The sequence below is a fragment of the Hyperoodon ampullatus genome, assembly GCF_949752795.1.
Source record: "Hyperoodon ampullatus genome assembly, chromosome: 6".
NCBI lineage: Eukaryota > Metazoa > Chordata > Mammalia > Artiodactyla > Ziphiidae > Hyperoodon > Hyperoodon ampullatus.
In genome coordinates, this window is record NC_136919.1 from 2816221 (window position 1) to 2843046 (window position 26826).

The 26826-nt window shown below is 59.8% G+C and overlaps 1 protein-coding gene across 1 annotated transcript; it reads left to right on the forward strand.

The window, feature by feature from the left end:
- The first annotated feature begins 8194 nt into the window (after window positions 1–8194).
- WDR5 (WD repeat domain 5) lies at window positions 8195–26076 on the forward strand. Its single transcript, XM_079705814.1, has 15 exons — window positions 8195–8261; window positions 8942–8995; window positions 10778–10953; window positions 11632–11740; window positions 11948–12021; window positions 12696–12785; window positions 12990–13079; window positions 13213–13296; window positions 16904–16959; window positions 20971–21017; window positions 23135–23210; window positions 23829–23862; window positions 24122–24196; window positions 24643–24730; window positions 25689–26076. Exons 3-15 carry the CDS (start codon window positions 10873–10875, stop codon window positions 25787–25789), a joined length of 1005 nt encoding a protein of 334 aa, XP_079561940.1. The 5' UTR covers window positions 8195–8261; window positions 8942–8995; window positions 10778–10872; the 3' UTR covers window positions 25790–26076.
- The last annotated feature ends 750 nt before the right edge of the window (window positions 26077–26826 follow it).

The window sequence follows — 26826 nt, forward strand, 5'->3', positions numbered from 1 at the left end:
GCTTACTATTCCCATTTTACAGATGAGGAAACTGAGGTGTAGGGAGGGGCCTGGGTGTGTCTGACTGCAGAACTCACGCTGGTAGCGACTACGCAGTTGAGAGCCTTGTAAAAGTCAAATCCGTGTTCAGGCTGTGGGGGCAGCAGGACTGCTTCACGGAGCCTTCGGGGAGACTGAGAAGATGCCCATGGCTTCCTCGGGGATAAACCTGGACTCTGGCACTGGACAGACCACCCAGTGGGAGGGGGACAGAGGCTGAGAGCCAAAGCGGATCACCCGGGCCGGCTGGCTAGGCGAGCACCGCAGGATGGCTGGAGCTGTCTGGACACCGTGCCAGGCAGGCCGAGGCAGCTGGTCACACCACGGCCGCTTCAAAGCTCCCGTCGGCCAGCACAGGCCCTGTCAAAGGAGCAGCCCTGGGCCAGGACACTCCCCACCCCTGAAAGCATAGCTGAAGAGGGGGTACTAGCCAAAAGTGGCCTCCCCCAGGCTTGCCATTGAGAACGGGATCAGGAGAGACTGAGGCCCTTAGAAGGACGAGCTGAGGCTGAATGGGGTCGGGGTGGGGGGAGAGGGCCATGGGGGGGCGTGGGGCAGCGTCAGAGGGAGCAGAGGCTGGGAAAGCAGGGGGGATGGCAGGCCTGACCGAGGTCTCAGCCACAGGGACAGATGGCGGGGGTGGACTCGCCCGAGGGACGGGTACGTCGGGGCTGGCCCCAGAACAGTGTTCCTCCGAGCGTGGCCAGGATGCTGCAGGGGGCCAGCTGGAGCTGCACTCACCTGGGCTCCCACCAGGCACACGGGGGGCCCCAAGTCTGAGAGGCTCTACCCCCAGTGAGGCGCCCAGAAGCCAAGGTCCCCTGCAGCCTCGCTACCTGCGGCAGCTCTCAGAGGGCTTCCCCTGCTGCCCTTGCACCCACCAGAGGTAGCCTGGGGCACTGGGGGTGGGGCTCTGCACTCAGGGCCCCGAGCGCCGCAGGCAGCAACCCTGGCTCCTCTAAGACTGAAACCCAGCCACGCTGGTCTCCTTGCCTCGGACTCACTGCAGGCTGCGCCATTCAGGCCCAGGCCCACCTCCTTCTCCCAGCATTTCCTAACGAGGGTCGGGCTTCCTGCGCAGCTGAGAGCTGGGCCGAACGAACGCCTCAGGCTCACAATGGCTTTGCTCTGGCAGCAGCCCTACAAGGCAATTCCGCCCTCACATCACCCGCATTTCCAGGGGAGGAAGCAGAACCCATGGAATGAGTGTCCAGGCCACTCTGGGTGACCCAGCCAGTCTCTGGGTGCCACGGTCTGAGCCCAGAGCCCTGCTCTCAACCCTGTTCCTACTGCTGTCCCAGGAGGGTTGGTTTCTTCCATCCTTGTGTCTTCTGGACCCTCTGCAAGCTTGGGGCAATCCCCGGGTGTGGGGAGCTGCAGGCTCGCCTCCCCGCCAGGCCTCATCCTCCAGCTGAGCTTTTCCCGTCCCACTGTCTACATCCTGAAGCCCCGCTGTCCGCAGCCTGCTGGCTGGGCCCTGCCTGCTCCAGCCTCACGCCTTCGCTCCTCCACCCCACTGGCCTTTGTTTATGTGGCCCATTCTCCCCTCCCTGACTGCCCTCCCCCACCGGCCTGCACCCTGATTGTGGGCCAGCCCCTGCACTTCGGGTGCCTCTGGTCAAACACCATCTGGGAAGGCCTCCTTGACTTTCCACCAGGCCGCTAGAAGCCTATTCTAGAACCTGGCACCACGTTCTGGGACCACTGGCTTATGGGTCTGGCTCCCTTTAGACAGAGAGCTCCCCCGGGCAGGGGCCCTGCGGGGCCAGCTTCACATCCACGGCCCCTGGCAGCACGGGGTACGTGGGCCCATTCCGGGGGTGCTGGTGGGTGAGTGGGGGCCGGGGAATGGGCTGGATGGAGGGAGAAATGTTCGTAATGGCCTACCTAAATCGTATGTCATTCTCCTATTGTGGAAATGAAGGAAAACCGAGACCCATTATTACTCCCTTTAATCACAAAGAACATCCGATTGGAAGAATCTCGGGGGGGGGGGCGCGTAAACGGAAAACTGAAGGGTCCCCCCTCCCATCCTTCCTAGTCCCCTCCCCCGGGCGCCTGTGACAGGGATGAATCCTCCAGAGACTGTGCCCGCAGATTCTCACTTTCTCCCTACACACAGCTTTATTTTACAACAATTGTATTGTCCTCAGCACATTCTCTTTCTCCACGTGCCATGGCGGCCGTCCCTCCACTCACGATGCCCCCAGCTACCTCATTCTTCTAGAGGCTGCAGAATGTTCCAGTATCTAATGTATCATGACGGATTCACCGCTTCCCCTAGGGATGGACATTTACGTTGTCTCTAATGATTTCGTCTTTATGAGTAATGTTGCTGTGGGACTTCCCCGGAGGTCCAGTGGTTGGGACTCCGTGCTTGCACTGCCGGGGCCCGGGTTTGCTCCCTGGTCGGGGAACGAAGATACCACAGGCCTTGTGGAGCGCCCCCCCTCAATAAAAAAAATTGTTGCCGTGAACTTCCTTGGGCAGCCTGCAGCCTTCTGCAGCTGTTTCCGAGGGAAAGATTCCCCGAAGGGAACCGCGGCAGGGCCTGTGTGTTCTAAATGACACTGAGGTCCATCTTTCATTTGGGTTTTAGGAACCACCGTTTCTAGTATTTAAATGGCATTCCTACCCTTGCAGTCCCTCCTCTTTGGTCCCTGGACAGCTTTACCATGAACTGATGTCTGGGATTAGAACTAGCCAGAACATCCACGCCCCACTTCCTCTGCCCCAGACTGCGCCAGTCGGCCCCAATTTCGAATTTGCTCCAACTTCCCAAAGCGGGCCCACAGTGGGGAACGCCTGCCCCATTTGCTGGGAGCTGGAAGCTCTGGCAACGGGTGTGGGTGGAGTGGGGTGCCCCTCCCTGCCGCCAGTTCCATCCCCCAAGGTCAGGCTCACACAGGAAGACAGCTGCGAGGAAGCCCTGGCTGCTGGCCAGCCTGGGAGAAGCCTTGTCCACGGTGCCTGCAAATGCGAGGCCCTGAGCTGTTCGCAGGGGGATTTAAAGGCCCCGAGGATGGAGGCAAGTGGGGACGCAGATGCAGGGGGCACCGAGGCTCCTGCGGGGGGAGCCAGGGCTGGAGGGAGCGTGCCGGCAGCTGCAGCCGGAGCGCCTGGGCACAAACTTCGGCCCCTGGCGTTTCCCCTGTGTCAGCTTTTCTATTTTAGGCTGGTTGCTCCTCGTCAGGGAATTCTCAGGGAGCCGTGGGAAACCCAGAAAGGCGGACGTTGGGTCTGCGCGGCTCCCGCGCGCCCTTCCGCGGCCCTGGGGTGCTCTCCAGCGCGCCCGGGTTGGCATGCTCGCTCGCCCACACGAAGGTCACCCTTTCCCTGGGTTACGCGTCCCGTCGAGAATGTTCCCAACTTGTGATCCAGTCGGGCTCCTGGATCTTATCCCACAGAAACAATTTGCAGACGTGAAACCCTGGCACCGGCCCAAGCGTGCAGCCCGGGGCTCACCGCGGCCGTGGGAAGGGGGTGGAGAGCGCTGCGCGGGGTGACGTGGGAAAAGCCCGCGACAGGCGCTGAGCAGGAACGGTGACTGCAGGACGGCTGTGATTACAGTTACGTGGAAACCGTATCTGCGCACGGAAAACGGCGGGCGGGCGGCTGGTGGCGCGCGCAGGAGACTCAAGGCCGAGGGCGGGGTCAAGCCCCAGCTCTGCCGTTCGCTTTGCCCTTGGGACCCTCTGCGCCTCCATTTTCCCTATCTGTGAACCTCAGAATAGCTTTACCACCACGTTTGGGGTTTAAGGGGACCGTGTTTATAATCCTCAGGCCAGGAGGACTCAGAAGGGCACACATTAGGGGCTCAGGAAGGGCATCTGCAGTGGGTTTTATAACAGGGACAAATGGAAATAGTTTGACAGGACCGGGAAACACCTGTGGGAGACCAGCAGCCAAATTCACGTCCCTTAAAAAGGGGCCCATAAGCCGCTGCTGCACAATCCACACCGGCTCCCCCTCCCCCCACCCCCGCCAACCCGGGAAAAAAACTCTAAAGCCTTGGAAAAATATCCCCTGGCTTTTTGGGCCTCTGATTTCCATCTTGCCTGTCACAGGAGCTGTTTCTTTTCTCGCTGCTGGGACCCTCACTAACCAGGGGGAGTTCACCCAGGCCGAGGCGGGGAGGGGCATTTGCAGACCATTTGCAGACCGGAACAGGTGGGGCCTGGCTTTGGAAGTGGGAGCCGCGTTCCGCGGATTCCTGCCGGGCGCTCCGCCCAGCCTGGCTCCGGGCCAGACCGGTGCCCGCAGCACCCAGCTCCACCTGGAGAGGGCCCACCCGGAGGCACCCAGGCCTGGACCCAGGCGGAGGCTCGAGGCAGAGGGGTTTCGTGGTGGGAACTTTCCAACAAGTGAGGGTAGGATTAAATCCAACTGGAAGTGAAATCGAACATTCCAGGATTCATTCATCTGGAGGGTCTAGCCCCTACTGTGTCCCCTCCCAGCAGGCATCTCAGCCCAGACGGGCCACCCCTGCTCCTATGAGCCCACAGGAATGATGGAAGTGGAGGTGGCTTCAGGTGACTGTCCCCGCTTCCCTGAGACGGAGGGGCTGCCCGGGATGAGAGCTTTCAGTTCTGAAACAGGACAGTGCCAGGCAAACTGGATGGTCAGTCTCCCTGGGGAGAGCAACCTGCAGGGCTGACCTCAGGGAGGGTGGCCCCAGGAGGGGAAGCCATGCAGGGGTGCTTCCTCGCCAGTGGGAGGGGGAAGGGAGACAAGGAAGGATACGTGGGGCTGGGGGTTACACTGGGCAAAGGCCACGGAAGGAGGGAGGCTGACATCAGGAGAAACCTTGTCAATGTCAAAAGCTGGTATGCTTGCTGTCTAAGCTGCTCTTTCTGTACCCAGGAAAGTGAGGCCAGGGGAGGAAGAGAAGGAGGGTGGCACAGTTAGGACTAGAAGTGGCTTTCTGGGCACCAGGGTTGAGAGCTGCGGGCCGCTGGGCCCCAGGGGTCGAGGGGCAACTGCCTGTCCTGATGGACTGTGGGGAGGTGTGGGGAAAGGGCGAGCAGAGATCAGGGAGGGAAAAGGGGGACAGAGTCTCCCAAACCAGCCGCCCTGGCGTAGTTACCAGGGGAAGAGGAGTTTTAACACAAAACCCCACTGACCTTGGCTGGCAGGAGCCTTGGGGTCTCTGGGCAGCGTCAGCAGCTCCCTGGAATGTGGCCCAGCAGAGGTGGACCCTCCAGTCAGGAAATCTTGGTGAGCAGTGCCTGGAGGCCCTGGGTCCTGAGCGTCTTCCACGACCCTCCCCCATCAACTGCCATGGAATCCAGAGCTCTGGGCCTGGCCATTAAAGGGCCAGCGTTGCCCACCCAGCGTCCTGCCCGCTGTGGGGAGCATCACAGCCTTCCTGCCACGTCTGCCGCATCATCTGTTCCTGTCACCTCCTGGCAAGCCCCGATCGAGTGCTGTCCCTGATGAAATATTTATCACTAGGTGACAAAATATGGTTTTTCAAAAGCTTCAAGGCCTATAAGAAGGTGATGTTCTCCATTTCAGCTCTGCCACTTCCGTAGACCCTTGCTGACCGCTCCCGTTGACACAGGTTGCTCCTTTGCTGTTCATCCATCCATCCATCCACCCACCCACCCACCATCCACCCTACCATCCACCATGCAGGCATCTATCCATCCATCTGTCCATGTATCCATCCACCCGCCATCCATCCATCCACCCGTCCATCCGAAAAGCACCACTGAGTGTGTATTGTGTAGTATGGTGGTTGCGAGTGCAGCCTCTGCCTTGCCAGCCCTGAATTCCATGGTTGCGCCTACTGCCTATGGGTCCTTGGGAAGCTTCTCAACCTCTCTTATTCTCAACCTCAGTTTCCTCACTGTCAAAAGGAATAAAGGCACTTACTTCACAGGCTTGCTGTGAAGGTGAAGGTGCAGGCAGGTAACATATGTAACACACTTTTACTAAAGAATAAAGCACGCAGGTGCTTCTCCTCTCATCCTGGGCCGCCTGCCCAGAGTGCTGTGACGAGGACCCTGACGCGGCTCAGCCAGGAGACACTGAACAAGGAATTACGATGAAAGAAGAGAGTGTTTCTGCTGAGGATGAGCTGGGAGCCGTGAAAATGTAGCCAGGAAGACTCGCCAGGTTTGGGGCTCGGGGGAGGAAGCCCAAGTGGATGGACGTTGGCTGTCGGTGGGAAGGGTGCCCTGACAGCAGGAGAGCCTGGTGGAGGGACCTGGGTGAGTCCGGAGGGTGCCCAGACATGCTCGGGTTGTCTGGTTGATGGGACAGCCTGGAGATATGTTGTATTTATAGAAATCGTTCACGGAAACAGGTTCATTTGCCAATTAGCTCCCGCTGGCCAAAGCACAGTTATAAATGTTCTAAAAAACAAACCTCCAAAATGTTTTCTCCTTCTCTAGTTTGTACTCCCCCTTCCATTTCCACTTGTGATTTTTCTGAGCCTGAGCGCATTTGGGGAGGGTTATAAAAGGATTTAAAACTTAAGACAATAAACAAATCACCTGCTTTTGTTAAATTGCTTTACTTGCTGTGTTATTTGGTTTCAGGATTTTAGCTATGACCGCAAAAACACTCAACAGATTTAGAAGATTTTCTCATTTTAACTGGAAGTCTCTATCTCCTGGGGGGTGGGGGGGAGGAAGGCAAGACCAATTTACCTGGGAGCCTGGTTAGAGTTGAGTTCCAGGGTCAGGAAGTACTTCCGATTTGGGGCTGGGATCCGGGGTGCACAGTTTGGGGGTGGCATTAGGCTACAGGGGGAGGCCAGTCTGGTAAACCCCGCCAGCAGAGACTGGGTTTGGACTCCAGGGCAATGGGAAGCCGGCTCTGAGTCGTAAACTGGGGAGTGACAGATCAGACCTGGGGTTTTATAAGTTCTTCTGACAGTGCTTCGGGGAGGTTTGGAAGAGGCCAGCTGGGAGGTGGGACTGGGGTAGGGATGGAGGCAGGGAAGAGGATGGCTATAAGAGCTGTCTGAGAGGTGAGGGAGGGGTCTACGTAATGGGCTCTGTTTCCGGCCCAGGCAGCCAGGTGGATGCAGATGCTCTTCTTCATCCGGAGCTGATTTTGTCACCTTTGGTAGTCAAGGCCTCATGCTCCAGGGCACCTGGCCCCAGATGACTAGGGCTGCAGGCACAGAGATCCATATCCGGCCAGGCGGGGCCAGACTGGGACTTGGCTTCCCCCGCATCCTTCGTGGGAGGGGCATCCAGCCGGCTTGTCAATCGTGGCTCCTGTATCTATGACAACCACACAACTCATTTTCCCTGGGCATTTCCATTTAAAATGCTCTGTCCTTTTGTTTGCACGGGTTCCCGTGTCATATCTGGTGTTCCCATTTTTAGTTGGGAAATAAGAGACTGCATGTTATTCTACCCACGGGCCTGAATGGGGCTGCGGAGAACATCCACGACTCTAAGACCTATGTGGGTGGCAGAAGTAGGGCAGTGGGGTGAGAATGTGCAGGCTTTGGGGCCAGAACGCCGGCTCCGGGTTCTCGTGCCCCTGAGCCCTCCTCTCCGGGCCTCCCCTTCCCCACTTGTAACTGGAGGTGGTGACGCAGCTCCCAGAGCCCGGGTTCTGAACCTTCTGGAGCTCAGGTTCTTCGCTTCAAACTTGGAAGGTAAGGGCCTCTGTACGGAGGTGTCCCGAGATTAATGGAGACGCCACGCGGAGACACCGCTGGGGCCGGTCGGACGCTCTGGACGCGGTAGCCGCCGCTCCCCAGCGTGCGCGACGACGGAGGAACGCGACCGCACAGGTGCCCCAGCCCAGGAGAAACGTTAGGGCCCCGCCGTCCCCGCGAATCTCGGGGGCGGGGTGCTCTCTCCTCCCTGGGCGCTGCTGCAGGGCGAGCTCAGGATGTGAACAATCGAGGGGCACATGAGCATTTCCTGTATGTATCTTCTTCCTCCTTCAGTTTTCAGAAAGTGCAGAAGGGCTGGAACCGGCCACCTTTGGGGTTAACGCCCGTAAGCAGGAGGCATGGGCAGCACACTGTCCCTTTAAGGCGTTGAGCCAGGCCGAGGCGTTCTGCTCCTCTCCGCTCCCCGTAGCTGCCCTCCGAGAGGCCGGCTTTGTGCGTTTGCCCCGCCCCGCGCGCGCGCATGCGCACTGTTGTTCTCCCCCCCGTACCGCCTAGTTGAGCTCGGCCCGGCTCCCGCCCAGGCGGCGGACGACGCGAAGCCTTGAGCGCCCGCCCCCGTCCCCCAGCCGCCCGGCAGGTAAGTGGGGACCGCCCGGCCGGCAGGCACGCCCCGGGGGCGCGGGACCGGGGCCGACGCTGGCTCCCCCCGCGCCGCCCGCCGCCGCACGTGTTCCGGCGGGCCCGGCCCGGCGCCGGTTCAGCCCCGCCGGGCCTCCCGGCGCAGAAGCCCCGCGCCCGCCGCCTCGCCTCCGGGCGCCCGCTCTAAGCCCCTCCTCCCCACCGAGCGACCGGGCCCCGGCGGCCCCCTCCCCTGACCCGCACCAGCCCCAAACGGACCCGCACGGACCGCTGAGTCCCGGGGACCCCCGGCTTCTCCCGCCCCCAGCGGTCAGGTGACAAGCCCCCGGCCCCGGGACTGCGACTTCCTCCTGCAGCCGGCGTGCGTCCCCCCTTTGCTTCCAGAGAAAGACCCCTGAGCCACCGAGCCTGGATGTGGCGCGCTGTCTGCTCGTCTCTGCTGCAGAGGCGCCCTCACCCTAACCTGCTGCTCACCCCCAGCCGGGGGCAGCCAGGCCGCATCTCCCCCCCGCGCAAGCCCGGGGCCCAAGGGGTGCGGGGCTGCCGGCATGAAGGGAGAGACCACCACGCTCTTGCTGTGGAGTCTCAGAGCCCTTCCAGTCTGGCCTGCGAGAGCCATTTTGGGGGATGTGGAAGATGCTCCCCGGTAGCCTCCTCACCCTGTTTCTACCCGCCCAGGTCCGCTGTCGACACTGCCTCTGAGGTTGGCCGGGCCCCGTAGGAGGCGGAGAGGTAAGCCAGAACGCCCGCGTGTCTGAGAACCCAGGTGGGGTACGGAGAGCCGGGTTCCCTCGCTCTCAGTGGGCCTCGTTACCGCCCGTCTTCCCACACCCAGGGGCCCAGTCTCTGGGGTGGAGCCTAGTAATTTGCATTTTACCGGCAGCCCGGGAGAGCTTCTCTCCGAAGAAGTTCGGAAGCTTAGCCTTGGGTGGTGTGGCGCACCTAGGTGCCAAGAGGGAGTAGGTAGCAAGTGATCTGGAGGCGGCTCCGAACGTTGAGTCGAGAAGTTGTATTTCTAAAAGTTTGCTGAATTTTTGTGTTGATGTTTTTTGTGTTAATGTTTTGCTGGCCGAAGTGTTGGGTAGGGATTGAGCTGGGAGGGCTTGGGCACCTTTCCTGTAAGATAACCGTTTGCGGGAGTCACACCACACCTCTTGGTGAGTCTTGATTTTTACTCTAGAAGGAGCTGCTCAGGCCTCTGGGCTGCCTTTTCCACCCCAGATGGAGCTTCTTCAGTTCCCGCTGGTGTTTAGGTTGGACGGGCCCCGGGCTTCCCTCCTCTCAGCCCTAGTTGTGGTCTGCCTTTCTCAGATGCTAGGTTCTGTGAAACACACCATCCAGCTCTCGTCCTTGGCTCCTTTCCCCCCACTTGTCCAGCCCCCCCGGGGGAGGGCAGCACTTGGGTTAATTGGCACGGCCTGCCTGCGCTACAGATAATCACCAGGTAGGCAGCGTTTCCTGAGCACCAGCTTTGTGCTATAGCGCTTTGCCCCACCGGCAGCTTTATTGACCTGCCCCTCCCCTCCCCCACCCTACTGCTTGGGCTCTGAGTGCTGCCGGGTCCACTCCTGGGCCGGGATCCTCGCTGCACGTAACCGGCTGTGGCCTCATGGGGTTGTCTGCACAGCTGTGTTGCACTGTGATTTCGCTCCCCTGCTCTTGGATGAAGACTTTAGGATGTGCTCTTTTTGATGGCTTCTGTTCGGCCTTGGTGCGACAAGGAGCCCGTGCAGGCTTCCAGGTTTAAGCGCCGAGCTAGAATGTACCAGGTGTGACCGCATTGGGTTAACGGTGGTGCCCAGCTTCCGGGAGGTGGCTGGCCGGTGATGCTTGCCGGCTGTCGTGTCTCTCCCCTGGAAAGGCGCCTCTTCCCTTGTTTCGGAGTCACCTGGTGACTGTGCTCCCGTCTGTGCTTTCCGGCTGCGTCTTGTCGTTGCTTCACCAGGGACGGAGAGCCTCCCGGCTGTTAGCGTTTTGGAAGCAGCCTTGTGTCTGCAGCCTACACGGGGCGACCTTGGAGTCCCGGGAGGTGTGGACCACTGGGGCCTGCTCTTGTGTGTTCAAACGTGGCTGTTAGCACTTTTGCATCACTTGGGATGCATTTAAGGATTTGGATGAGTTCCCAAGCTTCTGCACCCTGTAGCTCAGTCTCCTGTAATTTGGCGTGTTTGTTTCCTGACAAGAAGTCTTTGATTTGTTTTTTTTAAAAAAAATGTATCAAGGGCTCCTTGAAGAGAATTACGTTTTGTCTGCCTGGGCTGTGCTGCATTTCAGACATGCGGGTAACAAAATAGGAAGCACCCCTGAAGGTGGGTCTTGGACTCTGATCACAGAAGGGACGAGAGCAGCACAGTACCTGCAAAGGACTAGCGAGGAGTTACGTGCAGAGGACGCTTAGTTTGGAACGGCACCTGCTGCAGAGCTCAGTGAGGTGGTCAGATTTTTAAAATTCTTTTTCCTGGAAATTAATTTTTGAAGTGTGGTTTATCTATTGGCCTCGGTCCCCCACTGTAGGTTTGGATTAGCAGACAGCCCTTGCCACTGTGCGTCCTCCACTCGGAGCTGTGAACTCTCTACCCGTGTCGCCCTGCCTGGTGGGCTGCAGAGCCATGGCAACCGAGGAGAAGAAGCCCGAGGCCGAGGCCGCCCGAGCACAGCCCACCCCGTCGTCATCGGCCACGCAGAGCAAGGCACGTCCCTGAGGGCTCCTGGGCACGAAGGCTGGGAGACCCTTGGAAATATTTCAAGCCCGGAACTCTGTTCCCCCCCACACACACACTTAAATATTGCCAGTTTTTACTCCAAACTACATTCCCAGCCAGTCCAGTGCTGATTGTGGGCCGTGTCGGGGATTCCCAACCTGTCACCTGGGGAGGGGGCTTCACCAGCAGTACACATCCTTGGTCTTGATCGTAAGAGTCTGTGTGGGACCCGGGAAACGCCTCTTGTTCAGCACCTCGCCCTTGGCCCGCACAGTTTCCTGCGGAGGGTGGTGTGCAGACCCCTCCTGTAGACCGCAGGTGGGCCTCTCACCAAGGGCACAGGCCTTCAGGTGTGCGTTGGGGAGCCTGACCTCGGGTGGATGGGCTGCCGAAGCAGGGCTGGGGCTGCCGGAGGTTCCAGCTGCACTGCCGGGACTGCCTGGAGGGCGGCCTGGGTGACGGGGCTTCAGGAGAGGCAGGGCTTGTGAGGGGCACGCGGAGCCCGGGTTTAGGCAGGTGCACCCCGGTGGACGAGGGCTCTGGGAAGCGCCGTCACAGGGTAGGTGTGAGCGTGACATTCGGCCTGGGCGCCAGCTCCACGCTGGCGATCGGTGGGTTTGGACAGTGATGGTTACTTTTTGCTGACGTGTCCTCTCTCTTTAACAGCCCACACCTGTGAAACCGAACTACGCTCTGAAGTTCACCCTGGCCGGGCACACGAAAGCCGTGTCCTCTGTGAAGTTCAGCCCGAACGGGGAGTGGCTGGCGAGTTCGTGTAAGTGCCCCTGGGGCTTCCCTGCCTGTTCCCTCGACGTGCCCGTGCCGGTTGTGACTCTGAAGGGACGGGCCCGGGCCAGGGGGGAGGCCTGGGGGTGGGTGCCGAGGACCGCGGCTCCCTAGGGGAGGCCTGTGTTGTGGGCAGCCCAGATTTTGGCCCCTGGATGACTGGAGACCTCGGTTGCTTTTCATTCCTTTTTTTCAGCTGCAGATAAACTCATTAAGATTTGGGGAGCATACGACGGGAAATTTGAGAAAACCATCTCGGGTCACAAGCTGGTAGGTCTCAACCCTGGGCCGAAGTTGCTGCTGGACGTGGGTTGGGGCCCATCTCCCGGGCTTATCAGGTTAAGATTGAACCTCCCTGCCCCCAATTTTTGGGATAGTTACTTGCCTCTTGGTTTTTTTAAAAATTAGTTAATTAATTTTTGGCTGCATTGGGTTTTCACTGCTGTGAAGGGGCTTTCTCTAGTTGCGGCGAGTGGGGGCTACTCTTCGTTGCGGTGCGCAGGCTTATTGCAGTGGCTTGTCTTGTTGTGGCTCACGGGCTCTAGGCACACGGGCTTCAGTAGTTGTGGCCTGCGGGCTCTAGAGCGCAGGCTCAGTAGTTGTGGCGCACAGGCTCAGCCGCTCCACGGCATGTGGGATCTTCCTGGACCAGGGCTCGAACCCGTGTCGCCTGCATTGGCAGGCGGATTCTCAGCCACTGCACCACCAGGGAAGCCCGCCTCTTGTTTTTCAAGCAGATAGTTTTGACCTCCCCAGATGAGTTTCTGCCCAACTGTGAGGCCTGGCAGAGCCACGGAGTACAGGCTTCTGGGCTTCAGTCCGTATGGTCAGCACGAACTAGAGGGAGTGACTTGCTTAGTTATGTTCAGTTGGACGTTGAGGATTTGACTTTTGCTGGCTAATCCCATTTTGCCGAGATAGTGACTGTGTGTTTCCTCCCCCAGGGAATATCTGATGTGGCCTGGTCCTCAGATTCTAATCTCCTTGTTTCTGCCTCAGATGACAAAACCCTGAAGATATGGGACGTGAGCTCGGTAAGCCGCACGGGCCCCTCCTTGGGAAGCGTGTGCGTTTGGGGAAGGGGCTTGGGGTGGGACTGCGTCTGGGGAGCAGCCGTGCTTGTCGTCAGAGGGGCTTTACAGCTGTGGCGGATCATGTGCTGATGGGTTTAGCCTGACGGCCGATATTTGAAGAAATAACCACTGGGACTGACTTAGTCTCACAATACTTCCTCTCAGGGAAAGTGTCTGAAAACCCTGAAGGGACACAGCAATTACGTCTTTTGCTGTAACTTCAACCCCCAGTCCAACCTCATCGTCTCGGGCTCTGTGAGTTTGGGGCCTCCCCAGGGGCGGGGGTGACCGGGGGGCCGTCCTGGGCTGCTCTGGGGGCTCGGGGGACAGCGAGTCTGTCGCCTCCGTCCCCCCGGAGAACCACTGCCACCTGCCCCTCTGTCTCCAGTTTGACGAAAGCGTGAGGATATGGGACGTGAAGACGGGGAAGTGCCTCAAGACCTTGCCCGCGCACTCGGACCCCGTCTCAGCCGTGAGTCCCCCCCTGCCCAGCCAGTTCGTGTCGCTCGCCCGACAGCAGGGCCATGAGCGGAGACTGGGCTCAGGGTCCCGTGCCCGTGGGAGGCGGGGCGGGGAGGCGTCCCTGCACGGAGGCTTACAGAACAGGCGGGAGCGCGGGGGCAGCGTGGGTGTTGCATGGAGCCACCTTTGGGTGGGTGGGCAGAGGGCCCCGGGGTCCGGGTGGCCCAGTCGTGGGTGAGGCGGTGGGAAGGTGGGACCCCGCGAGCGTGCTGCACGCGCGGTCCAAGGCTGCCGCCAGTGCGCAGGATGAACAGGCAGGGGTTAACCTACGTGCGTGTCATAAACGGCTCCATTTACAAACGGCCAAAGTATTTCTTTGTCAGCAAAGAACCCGAAGTGGCTCCTTAGCCAAGTTTGCCTTTTGAAAAGTGGAAGGGGTCACGTATAAACAGCTTGTTCGCTGTTACCGAGCAGATGGTCCTCCTCAGGTTCTAGAATTGTGGAGGTGAGTGACTTTAAGTGGCTTCAGCCTTGGAAGGCCTTTGTCCAGCGGAGGCCGTGGGCAGAGCCCTGACCCCTTGGGGGACGCGTAACGTGTGCTGGTCGAAGCTGCCTGGCACGGTGCTGGCCCCGTGTCACGGCCGGTGCCTGCGGCTGCGGGGAAGGCGCCCCTGCCGTCTGGGCTCCGGGCCCTCCTGAGCCTGTGCCGTCGCCCCTCTGTCCTCTGCGCTGGGGGCCCGGTCTGAGCCGAGCTGGCTTCCATACAGGCCGCAAATGGGCACGTGTGAAGTAACCAGGAGACAGTCGGAGTGAGGGCCGTGAGTTGAAAGAGTTCTGTCTGTTGCAGTGGTCAGGGATGGGGCTCTGATCGCAAACGATGGTAGGATTTTTAAAGTCTTTGCTTCTTACAAAAGTGACGTGTGCTTATTTTAAAAAAGGCAAGAGGCAACGTAGCGCGTAGCAAATCAGAGTCTCCTGAGCTCCCATCCTCAGAGGCAACTGCGCGCAGCTGGCAGCTACCGTCTGGGTGTTTTGGTTTTTTAAGTGCGTGTTTCCCAGCCCACCCCCTCTCGTTGGATGGCGGTGGTGCTACAGGACAGCGGCATCCTGCTCCAGCTTGTGCACTGCGGAAAGGTCTCGGGCACCTTCCGGCTCTGTGCCTGCAGGTGCTCGACACTCTCTGTCATCCCCCCGTGGACGCTGGCTTGTGACTTGCACTTTATGGAGAGAAGTGCAGTGCACGTCTGTTGAACAGCCTTGCACGCTTGTGCCACAGCGTCTGCTGGCAGGTGTTGGGGGAGCACCGGGTCTGCGAGTGGTCAGCCTTTGCGAGGCCAGTCCTGGATCAGAGCCCTCGGGGTGTGTGGGCTTCCTGCGGTCTTCCGCCCCCTTGAGTCCAGCTGCTGTCCCCCTGCCTGCACTCCCCCGTGTCAGTGCTTTGCTGAAGTCCCTGCTGTGCCCTTCATCCATCCCGCCCCCTCTCCGCAGCTGCTGGCCTCTGCATTTGCCTTACTTGCCCACTCTCTCCCTCCTCGGCGCGCCTGCAGGTGTCACCTCCAGAGAGCTCGGCGGCTGTCCGTCTGAGTCGAGACTTGGCGTCCCCACTGGGGTCTGTCTCGCCACCCCCACTTCCTTCTGGGTAGCACTGACTTTCTGGCCATCTTGCCCCTCACACCCGCGCGCTGGTCTGCACGTGGCTGGAACAGAGCAGAGTGTGGCCCTGGTGGGGCAGGCTTTGGGGCCCCGTGTCAGCTCGTCATCACCCAGCGAAGGGGCTTCGATCAGATCATAGTTTGCAGGTTCAGAGGGATGAGTGTGATGAGATCCGCTGCTGTGAGTTTTAGGGAAAACGGCTTTGGGAGGTTGACGAGCACGTGGCTCAGGTTGGGGGGGGGTGCGCCGTGAGCACCGCCGGGGGCGCAGGACGAGGACAGTGACAGCGGCTCTTCATGGGCCACGCCAGCCACGCGGAGGCTGCCAGCCACACAGGTAGCACCGCAGGCTGAGACATGCAGGAGTGGGCAGTACGTAGGCTTCCAGCTTCTGAAGGTCCAGTGCAAGGGAAAGAACGTACAGTGTCTCGTTTATAACTTTAGCGCCGGTTACGTGTTGAAGTAGCATTTCAGGTATATTGGGTTAAGTAGAAACCTGTCAGGTTTGTTTCACCTGTTAACTTCCCTGCTGCAGTGGCTAAGAAGTTTAGATGGCACACGTGGCTCCATCACGGGCCCCTCGACAGTCTGGACAGTGGTTCTCCAAGCGTGGTCCCCAGACCAGCCTCTGTTGGGACTGTGCAAGACATGTAGATTCTCGGGGCCCAGCGCTGGGCTTTAACAAGCCCTCCAGGTGCTTCTGCTACACGTGGGTTTGTCCCCTAAGGACACCTGGCACCGTCTGGAGACGTTTATGTTGTCAACAACCAGATGCTACTGGCATCTCGTGAGTCAAGGGCGGGGGAGCCGCTACACAGGACAGCCCATAGCAAAGGAGCGTGTGAACCGTGTGTCAGTGGTGTGAGGACCAGACGCTGGTCTGAACTGCGGCGGCAGGCGGGCGGCCCCAGCCCCGTCCCGAGAGGTTGACCTGGGGCGCGACCCCCCATGGGACAGGCATCACACGTAGCAGGAAAGAGGGCATTCCAGCGGGGGGCGGGGGTGTCGTAAAAAGGCTTTTCCTGCCCAGGACTCGAATGAAAACGACGGGAATTTATGATGAACTCTCACTTCCGACGTTGCGACTCCTTCTGTATACACTGAGATTCAGCTGGAAAAAAGAAAGAGGACAAACCCAAAGGCAAACCACTTAGGAGGAAGGGACCGCTCACGTTGCCATTTCTTTATCAGAAGGTGTATCTCGCCTGTCTCTGTGGTGGGCAGTTAGGCATTCAGATAAAATAACTGGTGTGGACATATCACAGGTCGGCTTCTGGGCCCGGCACCTGATCTGGACATCGCACCTCTTCCCAGGCACAGAGTTTGGAGCAGCCTGGATCTCGTTCCTGCCCCGTCTGCAGAGCTCGAGTGTCCCAGGGGTTGGTGTCCGGGCCCTTGGAGCAGTAACCTGGCCGTCTTGTGGTTCTGGGGGTGCTCAGCTGGCAGGGTTACGCGGGTGGGAAAGCTCCGGAGTTTCTGAATAAGTGGGCATCCTTCTCCTGACTTTTCTGCCTTGTTCGATGGAAGTCGGGGAAGCCCTGGTCCTGCTGCCCCCACGGCCGTGTGGGTCCACAGACACGCTCTGGGCAGTGGGGCCTCTCCACGGAGCCAGCAGGTCTGGGTTGGTCGAGTTTGTTACTCTTCATTAGTGCGTTTTGTAGTAAGTGATTTAAATACTCAAGACGTGTTTCAGGGTTGGTTTGCTTTCTGTGGTTCAGTCTTCCGTCGTGAAACAGACTGACGGTTACTTGAGACACCAGGTAAAAATGACCGTTTTATCCACATTGCTTGTGGTCTACGTTAGAATCCTTGGGAAATCAGAACTTAAAGCTCGCTCAGGATGTAGCAGGGTGTGTGTCCCTTTGTCGGGGGCCGGTGAACGGAAGGCCGTCCAGGTGAGGCGCAGTCTGTGTTGATGCTCTGAAAGTAAGTTTCTTTTCCCCCCTCCCGCTCCTTCATCCTCAGGTTCATTTTAATCGTGATGGATCCTTGATAGTTTCAAGTAGCTACGATGGTCTCTGGTAAGTGAAAGAGCTTTACTTCGTTGAGTGTTGAGTCAGCAAGCGTTTAACGGCCTCCCCTTGCACCGTTGTGCCTCTGGGCGTCCAGCGGAAGCCTCTGCCTCGAGGGGCTTGGGCAGGCGGGGTGGCGGTGAGCGTGGCCGGGAGAGCGGGCTCCTGTCAGCAGCGAGGCCCCAGCCAGAGACGCGGGGAGGCACTGCCGTCCTGGACGTGGCTCCCCGTGGACCCCGAAGGGTGCGCCTCCCAAGCTCGTGGCGCTGGTGGGGAGGTGGAAGAAAGGTGTGCTGACGTGAACGTCCGAGAGTGTCCCGTCGGGGCCGTCAGGGTCCTGAACAGGTGGATGAAGACAGGTCCCGTCACGGAGGGTGAGGAGGAAGGGTGGAGGGGGCACCGTCTCCTGCAGAACATCCAGTCTAAGCGGATCACGCTCGTGGCCTTGGCGCTGCTAGTGTAAGTGCCTTCTGGATTCTTTAAGAGACACGAGGGAAGATGCGGAAATAAACGTTTTAAATTTAACTGGGCACATGTGGGTATAAAGCATTAGGTATCTGGGCTTGGAAGGTTGCGTGTCACAGCTCACCTGGTTACCGGGGAGGGGACCCTGGGGAGGGGATGGGGCGGCAGCAGCCACCGGCCGGACCGATGGCCCGAGAAGGACTTCCCAGCTACGCGGGAGAAAGACAGTGTGGCTAGAAATTTGTCTACATTTAGTGAAAATAAAATAGAGAAACTCGAGTAACATAAGTGATAACGTGTAAAAATACCGTGGAAACGGAGCTCAGGGTACTTGCTGGGTGCTACCGTGGCGGGGCTGGCTGAACACCCTCAAGAAAGGCTGTCAGGTTTGGGTTAAAAGCCCTTCTGACTCTTGTTTTCAAGAAACACACCTAAGACGAAGTGATGAGTCAAGGCTCGGAAAAGAAGGGTGGGCAAGTGGGGTTGGGCAGATGGGAAGCAGAGACAGAGTATCAGCCAGGGAGACGGTGACGGAAATGAACCGGGTAGAGTTGACGGGAAGGCTGAGAAAGCTCAGGCAGCAGGCCCCATGGCAGCCCAAAGCTGCCTTGGAGAAACTGGAAATACAGGGAGCTGAAACGTTGGTGAGTGAGTTCAACGTGCCGCTTTGACTTTGACAGCAGGGGGCTTGGGACTCAGCAGGGCTGCACGATGCCACAGGCTGTGTATTTGCTACCTGAGAGGAGTAAAGTGTGTCCTGTAAACAGAAGTGCTAGTTTTCCTAAGCGTGTGGCACATTCTCAGAATTCCTTGTGGACCGCCTCTAAAAGCTTTCTAAAGAAATCAGGGGAAAGAAAAGCATGCCAAAAAAAGTAAGAGGAGAGGAAAGTTGTAAAGTTAAAAGGTGGAGAAAGGGGAAAATGACAGGAGAATTTACATAAGCTGTATTCTTAATAAGGCCAATGAAGTGGTCAGCCTTTATAAACCTAAGTAAGGAAAAAGAGCAGAAAAGTGCAAGACTAAATTAGAGGGGATGGGGATTCCCTGGCGGTCCAGTGGTTAGGACTCCGCGCTTCCACTGCCGTGGCCCGGGTTCAATCCCTGGTTGGGAAGCTGATAACCAAGGCGCGAGGCGTGGCCAAAAAATAAAAAATAAAAAGGGGGTGGAAAAGAGCAGTTTCGGGGGGATGAGGGACGAGCAGGAGGATGCCTGGCCCACCTCTGAGCAGGATGTTTAGACGGGGATTAATTCATACTTCCTAAATTGAGGAAGGGAGTCACCATGGCAGAGATTGGAAAAAGTGATTAAAGGTCTGAAAACTATATGGGTCCTATGATTTTACACTGGAATTGAGTTAAATAACAGAAACTTCTAAGGCTGTTGGAACTGGACCACAGGACAGGATGGGGAGCCCCCTGGTTCATTTCTGGGTCCAGCATGACCTAACTCCCCAGCTTGCTTGCTAGTCCAAAAATGACAGCCACAGAGGACACCTCACTAGTGAATCTTGAGGCCACACAACCCCCAGGACAATGTTACAGACTGAGTCCACAGTGTGTGGAAAAACAGTATTTTGTGACCAAGTGGGGTTTTGAGTCATGAGACGATTGTAGTAATGTACCAACCAATAGGAAATTGAAAATCTAGTAACTATACCAAGAAATTGGAGGCAAAGATCCATATAATTTTCTTACCGGTATAAGTCAGGTAGGCACCTGATAAAATCCAGCAGCCATTCCTAATAAAAACTCTAGCAAAATACGCCAGTATCACAGACTGTTTAACAGAAACTTAATAATCATGTTTATAGTAAGTGGTAATGTGCTAAATCCATTTCTGCTGAAATCGGGCAGAAGTCATGCCCATCTCCTTTAGCATTTGGTGCTATTTGGAATTTCTAGCTAACGTGATAAGAAGATAAAGTCATTGTGTGAAAACTGGATAGAGACTTATCTCTTTGTAGGTGGTACATTTGTATGGTTTTTTTTTTTTTTTTTTTTTTTTTGCGGTACGTGGGCCTCTCACTGCCGAGACCTCTCCCGTTGCGGAGCACAGGCTCCGGATGCGCAGGCTCAGCGGCCGTGGCTCACGGGCCCAGCCACTCCGCGACATGTGGGATCTTCCCGGACCAGGGCACGACCCCGTGTCCCCTGCATCGGCAGGCGGACTCTCAACCACTGCGCCACCAGGGAAGCCCTGGATGTTTTTTAAAACTTAAAAGTCACGTGTTAGTACTTTTACAAATAGGGACTCATTTAAGCCTCATAACCGTCCTGTGACTCGGGTACTGGATGGTCGCCATCCCCGATCCTCGGTTGGGAAGCTGAGGCAGGGATAAGCCCCTGCCCGCCATCCCCCAGCTGGTCAGCGACAGCCAGGGTCCGGAGCACACCTCGGGCTCTGGAACCCAGGCTCTGAGCCACCAAGCCTGCTAGTTACAAAACGGACAAGCATTTGGTGAGGTCACTGTTTGCAGTTGACAGTTTTTCGCTATCCTGGGAGCTGCCAGTTAGTGGATGAGAACAAGTTCCCCCCGTAAGAGTCACAAAAGCATTGGGGTACTTAGAATGTGATTAACAAGAGAGCAAGGCCTGTATGCAGGAAATGGTGAAATGTAACTAGAGGGACACAAAGCAAAGAGGGAGGGACGGGGGACCAGGCACGTCCTCATCCTGGCGGTGGGGAACACCCATCTCCTGGGCTGATACGTTGTAAGTGGTTCGATTGAGAACCCCTCCAACTAGATAAAATGAATTTAAAATTCTTAGAGAAGCATAAACTGAGTTCTCTGCCAGTAGAATTAAGAAAATGAACAGTGAGTGGGGGAGTGCTGTTTCTGGGTGTTAAAACCCGAGACACCGTTAACTGCGTCCCCCAGGGCGGGATTGGCTCCGAAGGGCCTCAGGTGGGACAGTGAACGCTTGGGCGATAACCCCTGCGTTCCCGTTACCTGTAAAACCCGCGTGCCCTCGACCCAACGCCCGCCCCCATCGCTGGGCATCTGTGCTCCAGAAGCGTCCGCGTGAATACACCACCACGGTTCCCAAAACAGGGTGTTGTGTTGGCAGAAATCACAGAAACACTGAGACTGCAGCGACGGGATGCTTGGCGCGTCCCGTTGGGGAATGGCGGCTCTTTGAGTGGGTTCTCTTGCTCCTGAATAGAGGACGTCCAGAAAAGTGCCTACGATATCCCGTTTTTATAAAAAACACTCTGCCCCAGGGGCCGTGTGCTTGGCGTGTTTGCGCGTGGAGAGCCCTGCAGGGACGCAGGTCGGGCTGTTGGCCTCGTGGCCGCAGGTGTACAGGGAGGGCCCGGCGTTCCCTTCTGGGCCGTCCCGCCTGTCGCCGAGCACGCTCTCCGGCAAGAGCACACGTGTGCACCCTGCACGTGCCGCGCCCATTCTGGTCCCCAGGACTCAAGGGAGTGGTTGTGAACGATGACTGGAAAAACGAGATAGGACTGCCTGTGGATTGGTCCTGAAACGTCTGCACTGAGAGCCGTGGGACTTAGGAAGCCGCTTGTAGTCACCTGCTGTGCTCGTTGCTTTGCAGTCGGATCTGGGACACCGCCTCGGGCCAGTGCCTGAAGACACTGATCGGTGAGTACTGCCGCCTCTTGCCTGCAGGGGGGCCATGTCCCAAGGGACAGTCTGCTGCGTCGGCTGTGGCAGCTTCTCCCATGCTTCCTACCCTCCGTCTGTGGTTCTCTGGAAGCCTCCCTTTCTCCCCGCTGGACCTGCTCCCTCTGGGAGGGCTCCTCTCCTGACCGGTTCCATCTCCCATCCGCTCCTTCCTGATTGGCTCTGCCTTCTGGCCTTGCGTGGCGCTGCCCAGCGGTGTCCTCTGAAGGACCCGCGAGACCCTCGGACTCCCCCCCATGCTCAGCAGACCCTTGTCTTCTTGTCTTCCTCCCCGGCCTGGGGACCCTCCGCTTGGGTCATTCCTTGAGCAGATGGGGTCGAGCCCCTGCCCTCCGTGAGCCCTGTCTGCTGGGGGTGCAGAGGTTGGGGGGGAGGAAGTGGCAAGGGGCCCCGAGGTCTCTGCACATGGGGCTGGGCTGTGCCTTGGGGAGGAGGGGCGGGCGGCAGGGAGTGGAGGGACAGCATGGTCTGGGCGGCAGCTGGTGCTGCTGGGCGTGTGGCCAGAGGGTGGCCTCGGGCCTGGGAAGGTGATGGGAGAGATGGAGCCCTGGAGGGGTCCGGTCACTGACTCAAGGCGGGAAGGTCTTTGCAGTGTTGAGTTGAGCAGGCAGGGCCGCCGGGGCGGGGCGCTTACCTGAGCCTCCTGTCCCCGGCTGTCCTGGGAACAAGCATGGCTGTGAGAGTGCACCGGGGCCACCGTGACAGGACACTGCGGCTGCACGGCTTCAATAGCACAGACCCGTCCCCACCTCCTGCTCTGACAGGGATGCCAGTCAGACTGGCTTGGGTGCCCCCCCGCCCCCCGCCTTATTTTAACTTCGCCCACCTCCAGGGCGCTGTCTCCGAGGTGCCGGGCTAGGGCTTCAGCAGGAGAACTGGGGAGGGACATAGCGGCCTCTGTGGTTTTCTTGCTCTGCGAGGGGGGGCCACCCTTCTGACGCGCGTCCTTCCCCCCGACCGCGGCATCTCCCCGTGTCTGTCGCGCTGTCTTCCCCCCCCGAGGCCTGGGCGGCCACCTCCGCCTGGCAGGAAGTGTCCTTGTGCTCAGGCGGCCGAGCGCGGGCAGTCCCTGCAGCCGCCCCACAGCTGGGCGGGAAGCCGAGGCCAGAGAGGTTGACAGCCGGCAGCAGCGAGCGGTCTGGGGCCGGGCCGGGAGGGGTGGTGGGGAGTGGAGTCCCGTCCCGTTTCTAACCTCGGGTCTAGGGCGTTAGAACCTCGGGCGTTGACGGGCCAGCCCCGCGGTGCTTCACTGTCGGAGCCTGATTAGACCTCTGGGCACTGCCTCCCGTCGTCCGAGCTGGGGGGGTGCGGCCTTCCGTGTGGCCCCGCGGCCGGGTGGCCGTCGCCGGCCTCTCGTGGGCATGTCCAGTGGCTGGGACCAGCCGGAGGGAGCAGAGGCCGCCGGTGCGCGGGGGGCAGGCCTGGGCCCCCCGAGGTGGAGACGCGCGTGCCGCTCCCCGCCTGGGACACATGGCCACGCCGGCCCCTGCCCAGGGCTCTCTTCACTCAGGCAGGGACACACTCCTCCCGAGGAGGCGTGGGACCGTCACGGAGCCCCAGCGCCTCCTGGGTGCGTGCTCCCGTGCCAGCGGCCGAGAGGGTGGCAGGGCCTCTGACCCGCCTTCCCAGGGCCACCCCGGGGCGTGCGCTCTGACCCCAAGTGTCGGGAGCAAGGGTGCGCTGTGACGTCACCAGGGTGCTTTCCAGGGAGAAATTACGTGCCTTCCACTATAACCATGCAACCGGAGAGCGCCCGCCTGAGCCCCTGTGTTCTCAGGGGGATAGTTTCTCGGTTTAGCTGGGTGTTTGCAAACTCCCTCCTGTGAGGAAGGCGATCCCGAGGCCGACTGGCCGCAGGGCCTTCGCTCCTGAAGTCTTAGTGTCACGGGGTCACTGGGAGAACCGGCTCTCACACTGGCACGAGCAGTGGGTGAGGGAGGTGGCTGGCCCTGGGGGACGCCCGCGAGGGGCGGTGTCGGCACAGGTGGTGGTGGCCTCTCCGGGTGGCGGTGAGGGAGCCCCCCTTCCCGGCAGAGCCAGTGCCCCGCTGGCAGCCGTCTCTGTGCTCTGTGCAGACGATGACAACCCTCCCGTGTCGTTTGTGAAGTTTTCTCCGAACGGCAAGTACATCCTGGCCGCGACCTTGGACAAGTAAGTGCCTCCGTCCCCGGCGCAGTGCGCGGCCAGGCCGCCCCCCAGGGCCAGATGCCGGCGTGAAAGGCGATTCATCCTGCTGGGGCTGGGCTCCGGACTTGGGTGCCACGCTGGGAGGGCCCGTCTGTGCGGGAGCTGGATCTCAGGTTGTTGGCTCCGTGGTCACCGTGGCCCGTCCTGTCTGAGGTGGTGGCGGGCATGGTGGCCTCGAGGTGCTCCCTGGTCTGCCCGGGCACCCTGCTTCTCCCCCGACAAGCTTCTGGGCAGATGTCACCGGCTACCGGGCGCCTTCCTGGGAGGTGGTTGGCGCTCTGCCTCCTGTGCAGCGTGGGCTGCCCTCAGGTGGGCTTGCAGGGTCGGCCCGCATGGGAGGAGGAAGGACTGCCCTAGACGGGGCTTCTCCTGTCCCTTTCTGGCAGCAGCGAGGACCCCTTACTGGCTTAGGGACACTGAGTAGCTTCCTTTAGAAAAGTGTCTTTGACCCACAAATGCCTGGAGGCCCCACACTCTGCTCGGGTGTCCTCACGGTCCCTGGACGCCGCGCGGGGCACCTGCACCCGGAGGGCTTGGGGTGGCCACGGGGGAGTGCACTGACCCGCCCCCTCTGCCTTGCAGCACGCTGAAGCTCTGGGACTACAGCAAAGGCAAGGTGAGCGGCGGGCGTGGGCTCGCGGAGGGGTCGTGTGGGGTCCTGGGCTGTGGCCAGAGGGGCCCAGAAAGCAACTCTGTCGCTATGGTTTGGTGCACGTTGCCTGACGACTCAGGTTAAAGCCTGACCTGGGCGGGTTGTGCGGTGGGGGTCACGGTGCTCTTCAGAGCCGTCCAGTCGGCTGTAAGATGCCTGGACGGGGGCAGCACCTGGGATGCAGGGCGGTCGTGACTGAGCAGACGTCCCCTGGCCGTTTCAGTGCCTGAAGACGTACACGGGCCACAAGAATGAGAAGTACTGCATATTTGCTAATTTCTCTGTCACTGGAGGGAAGGTAAGTCGTCTCCCAGCTCAGGAGCTGCTCCGCCCCCTTCGTGAGACGGGCCTTGTGCTCTCACCCACAAAACAAATAGGAATTTCCTGTTTTTTAACCAAAACGAAGTCACGCCACACAAAGTGCTGGTGACTCTCACTTGTTTTGGGGTGTCCTGTCCCGGCTGCTGGGGGCCCACAGGCTCCGTTGTCACACTGAGGCCTCCTGGGAGTCGGTCCCCGGTGGGTTCTGGTCCCTCGCGGTGGCCGTCGCCTAACCCTCAGGCTCAGACTGAGGAGCTGCCGGGGACGAGCAGCCGAGCCGCGCGTGACCGCAAACGTCCGACATGGCGATGGGGGGAGGGCGGGGGCTCTGGGCCCGCACGGGGGCGGGTGTGCGGGGGTGCAGGGCACTGGCCGTCCACGTGTGCGCCCTGACCCCGCGTTCTGCCCCTCGTCTGCGGCCAGTGGATCGTGTCGGGCTCAGAGGACAACCTGGTCTACATCTGGAACCTGCAGACCAAGGAGATTGTACAGAAGCTTCAGGGCCACACAGGTGAGCTCGGCATGTGTGCCGCCGCCCTCCTGCGCCTGGTGCCCCGGGAGACCCGACCCAGCGCGTGTGGGCACCTTGGGCTGCCTGCTCCGCCTCCTCTCCTCGCCTGCGGGTGACTGGGGGACGCTGCCCGTTTTGGGGCTGCTTTCGGGGGGGTGGTCTGGTCCTGGCTCCCGCAGGCTGAGGCCACGTCCCAAGGCCACAGCCTTTAACCTCTCCTTCCTGTCGGCCGGGCTGCCCGGCCCCACAGCCCACGCGGGCGCTATGGCCTGTCCCGCGTGGAGGTGAGGCGTGGAGGTGGGGCGGGGAGCGGGGACGCCCGCCGTCCCCCTGGCTGCTCCGGCTCCTCCGGGGCTCTTCCCCCGTGCTCAGTGGAGAGTGGTGTTGAGCCCTTTGAGAATCAGATCAGAGTGACACCCTCTTCCCTAAGAAGGCAGCTCCGCCTGGGAGCAGGGCCTGACCCTGGAGGCCGGCACCGGCCTTCGGCCTCCATCGTTGGCCTGTTACTTCTGTTCCTCTGCTGTGCGGGCAGGACGCTCAGAGGCTCATTTGAAGCCACTCAGGCCAGAGGGAAAATTCTGGGGTTCATTTCATTTAAAAGCTACAAACACATTAACCTGACGGACCCCAAGTGGCAGCTCGCGGGATCTGCCGTCCGCGCCCTGGTGGACTCGCAGAGTTGGCCCCTCGGGGCGTCCTGTGGCCCAGCGCTGTGGAGGGGTGCAGCCCCGGGCTCTGGTCCAGGTGCAGAGGGTGCAGTGTTGACGCCGTGAGACCGACAGCGGCCCCCCAGCTGTGCCCCCGGCCCGTGTGGCGCCCCAGCCTCCGGGCTGGGTTCTGGGCTGGGTGCCCCGCTGTCTTCCTGCTCGGGCCCTGGGCTCTGAGTGCACCGCGGGCGGGGCCCTGTGGGGAGGGGCCGGGTCCAAGGAATGAACTGGTTGTCGCCGTCCGTTTCCAGATGTTGTCATCTCGACGGCCTGCCACCCGACCGAGAACATCATCGCTTCGGCCGCCCTGGAGAACGACAAGACGATCAAGCTCTGGAAGAGTGACTGCTAGGCCCGCCGTGCGGAGGGACTGTCGGGAAGCCCACCCGGGTTGGCGAGAGTGCGGCTCTCGGAGGGACTCCCGTGGTCCAGGCCCGGGGACCGGAGGGGCCTGGGCCTGAGCCGCCTCTGAAGACGACTTGGCTGGGGCATGTCTCCCACTGGAGGGTTCTAGAAGTTGCTGGTGAAGTTTCTCGCCAATTCCTCTCTCACCGTTGGGGAAGAGTTCCTAGTCTGTTTTGTGTTCAAAGAGAGTCAACAGAAATTTTTAATTTTTTATTACAAAAAGGTGAAGTTCAATTTACCACGAGTTGTGTGTTCTTCCAGTAACTGTTCTGTACTGTTGATGCGATTTTATGACCCAGTGCCAGCGCTGTGACCACGGCTGTGTTGCTGCCACGGCTTCTGGCCGCCAGCCCGGCCCGCCCGAACTCGGGGGTTGCCCCTGTCAGTGCTCAGCAGATGCTCTGGAGACACTGTCCCGCCTGTAGCAGTAGCCACGTGTCTTGAGTCTTTCTGGGAAGCGCAGAGCGGTGTGCACTGATGTCCGGGTAAAAGCCTTCTGTGTTTTGGGGTTGTTGCCCCTGTGCTGTTGGCGTGGCGACCACACTCGGGGCTTCCGTTTGTCCCACAGGTGGTCACACTACAGGCAGCGCCTCGGGCTGTAATGCAGGGAGGGTCGTGTGCGCGTGTGGCAGCCGAGTTCTCACGCAAAGCTTTCCTCCATGTGGCTCTTTGAGGAAAAGTCTCACAGTTGGCAGGAGGTTGAAAGGATTTTTCTCACGAGACAGGTCCCCCGCGTGATGTGCCCACTCTTCCCTTGTCCACGTGGGGTCCGGGGCCGCAGAGGGCGAGTCAGCCGTCCCCGCGGGCTAATGGCCTGTAGATGTGGGGCCGCGGAAAGGAGGCGGGGGGCCTAGTTGGGATGCCGCCGGGGACCCTGCGATGTCGTCCTGTGGACCGTGGCGGACACTGGCGAGGGCGGGGGTGTGGGCGGCCCGGGTCTGGGGCGCACAGGCTGGTGCCCGCCCCCGCCGCCAACCGCGGGAG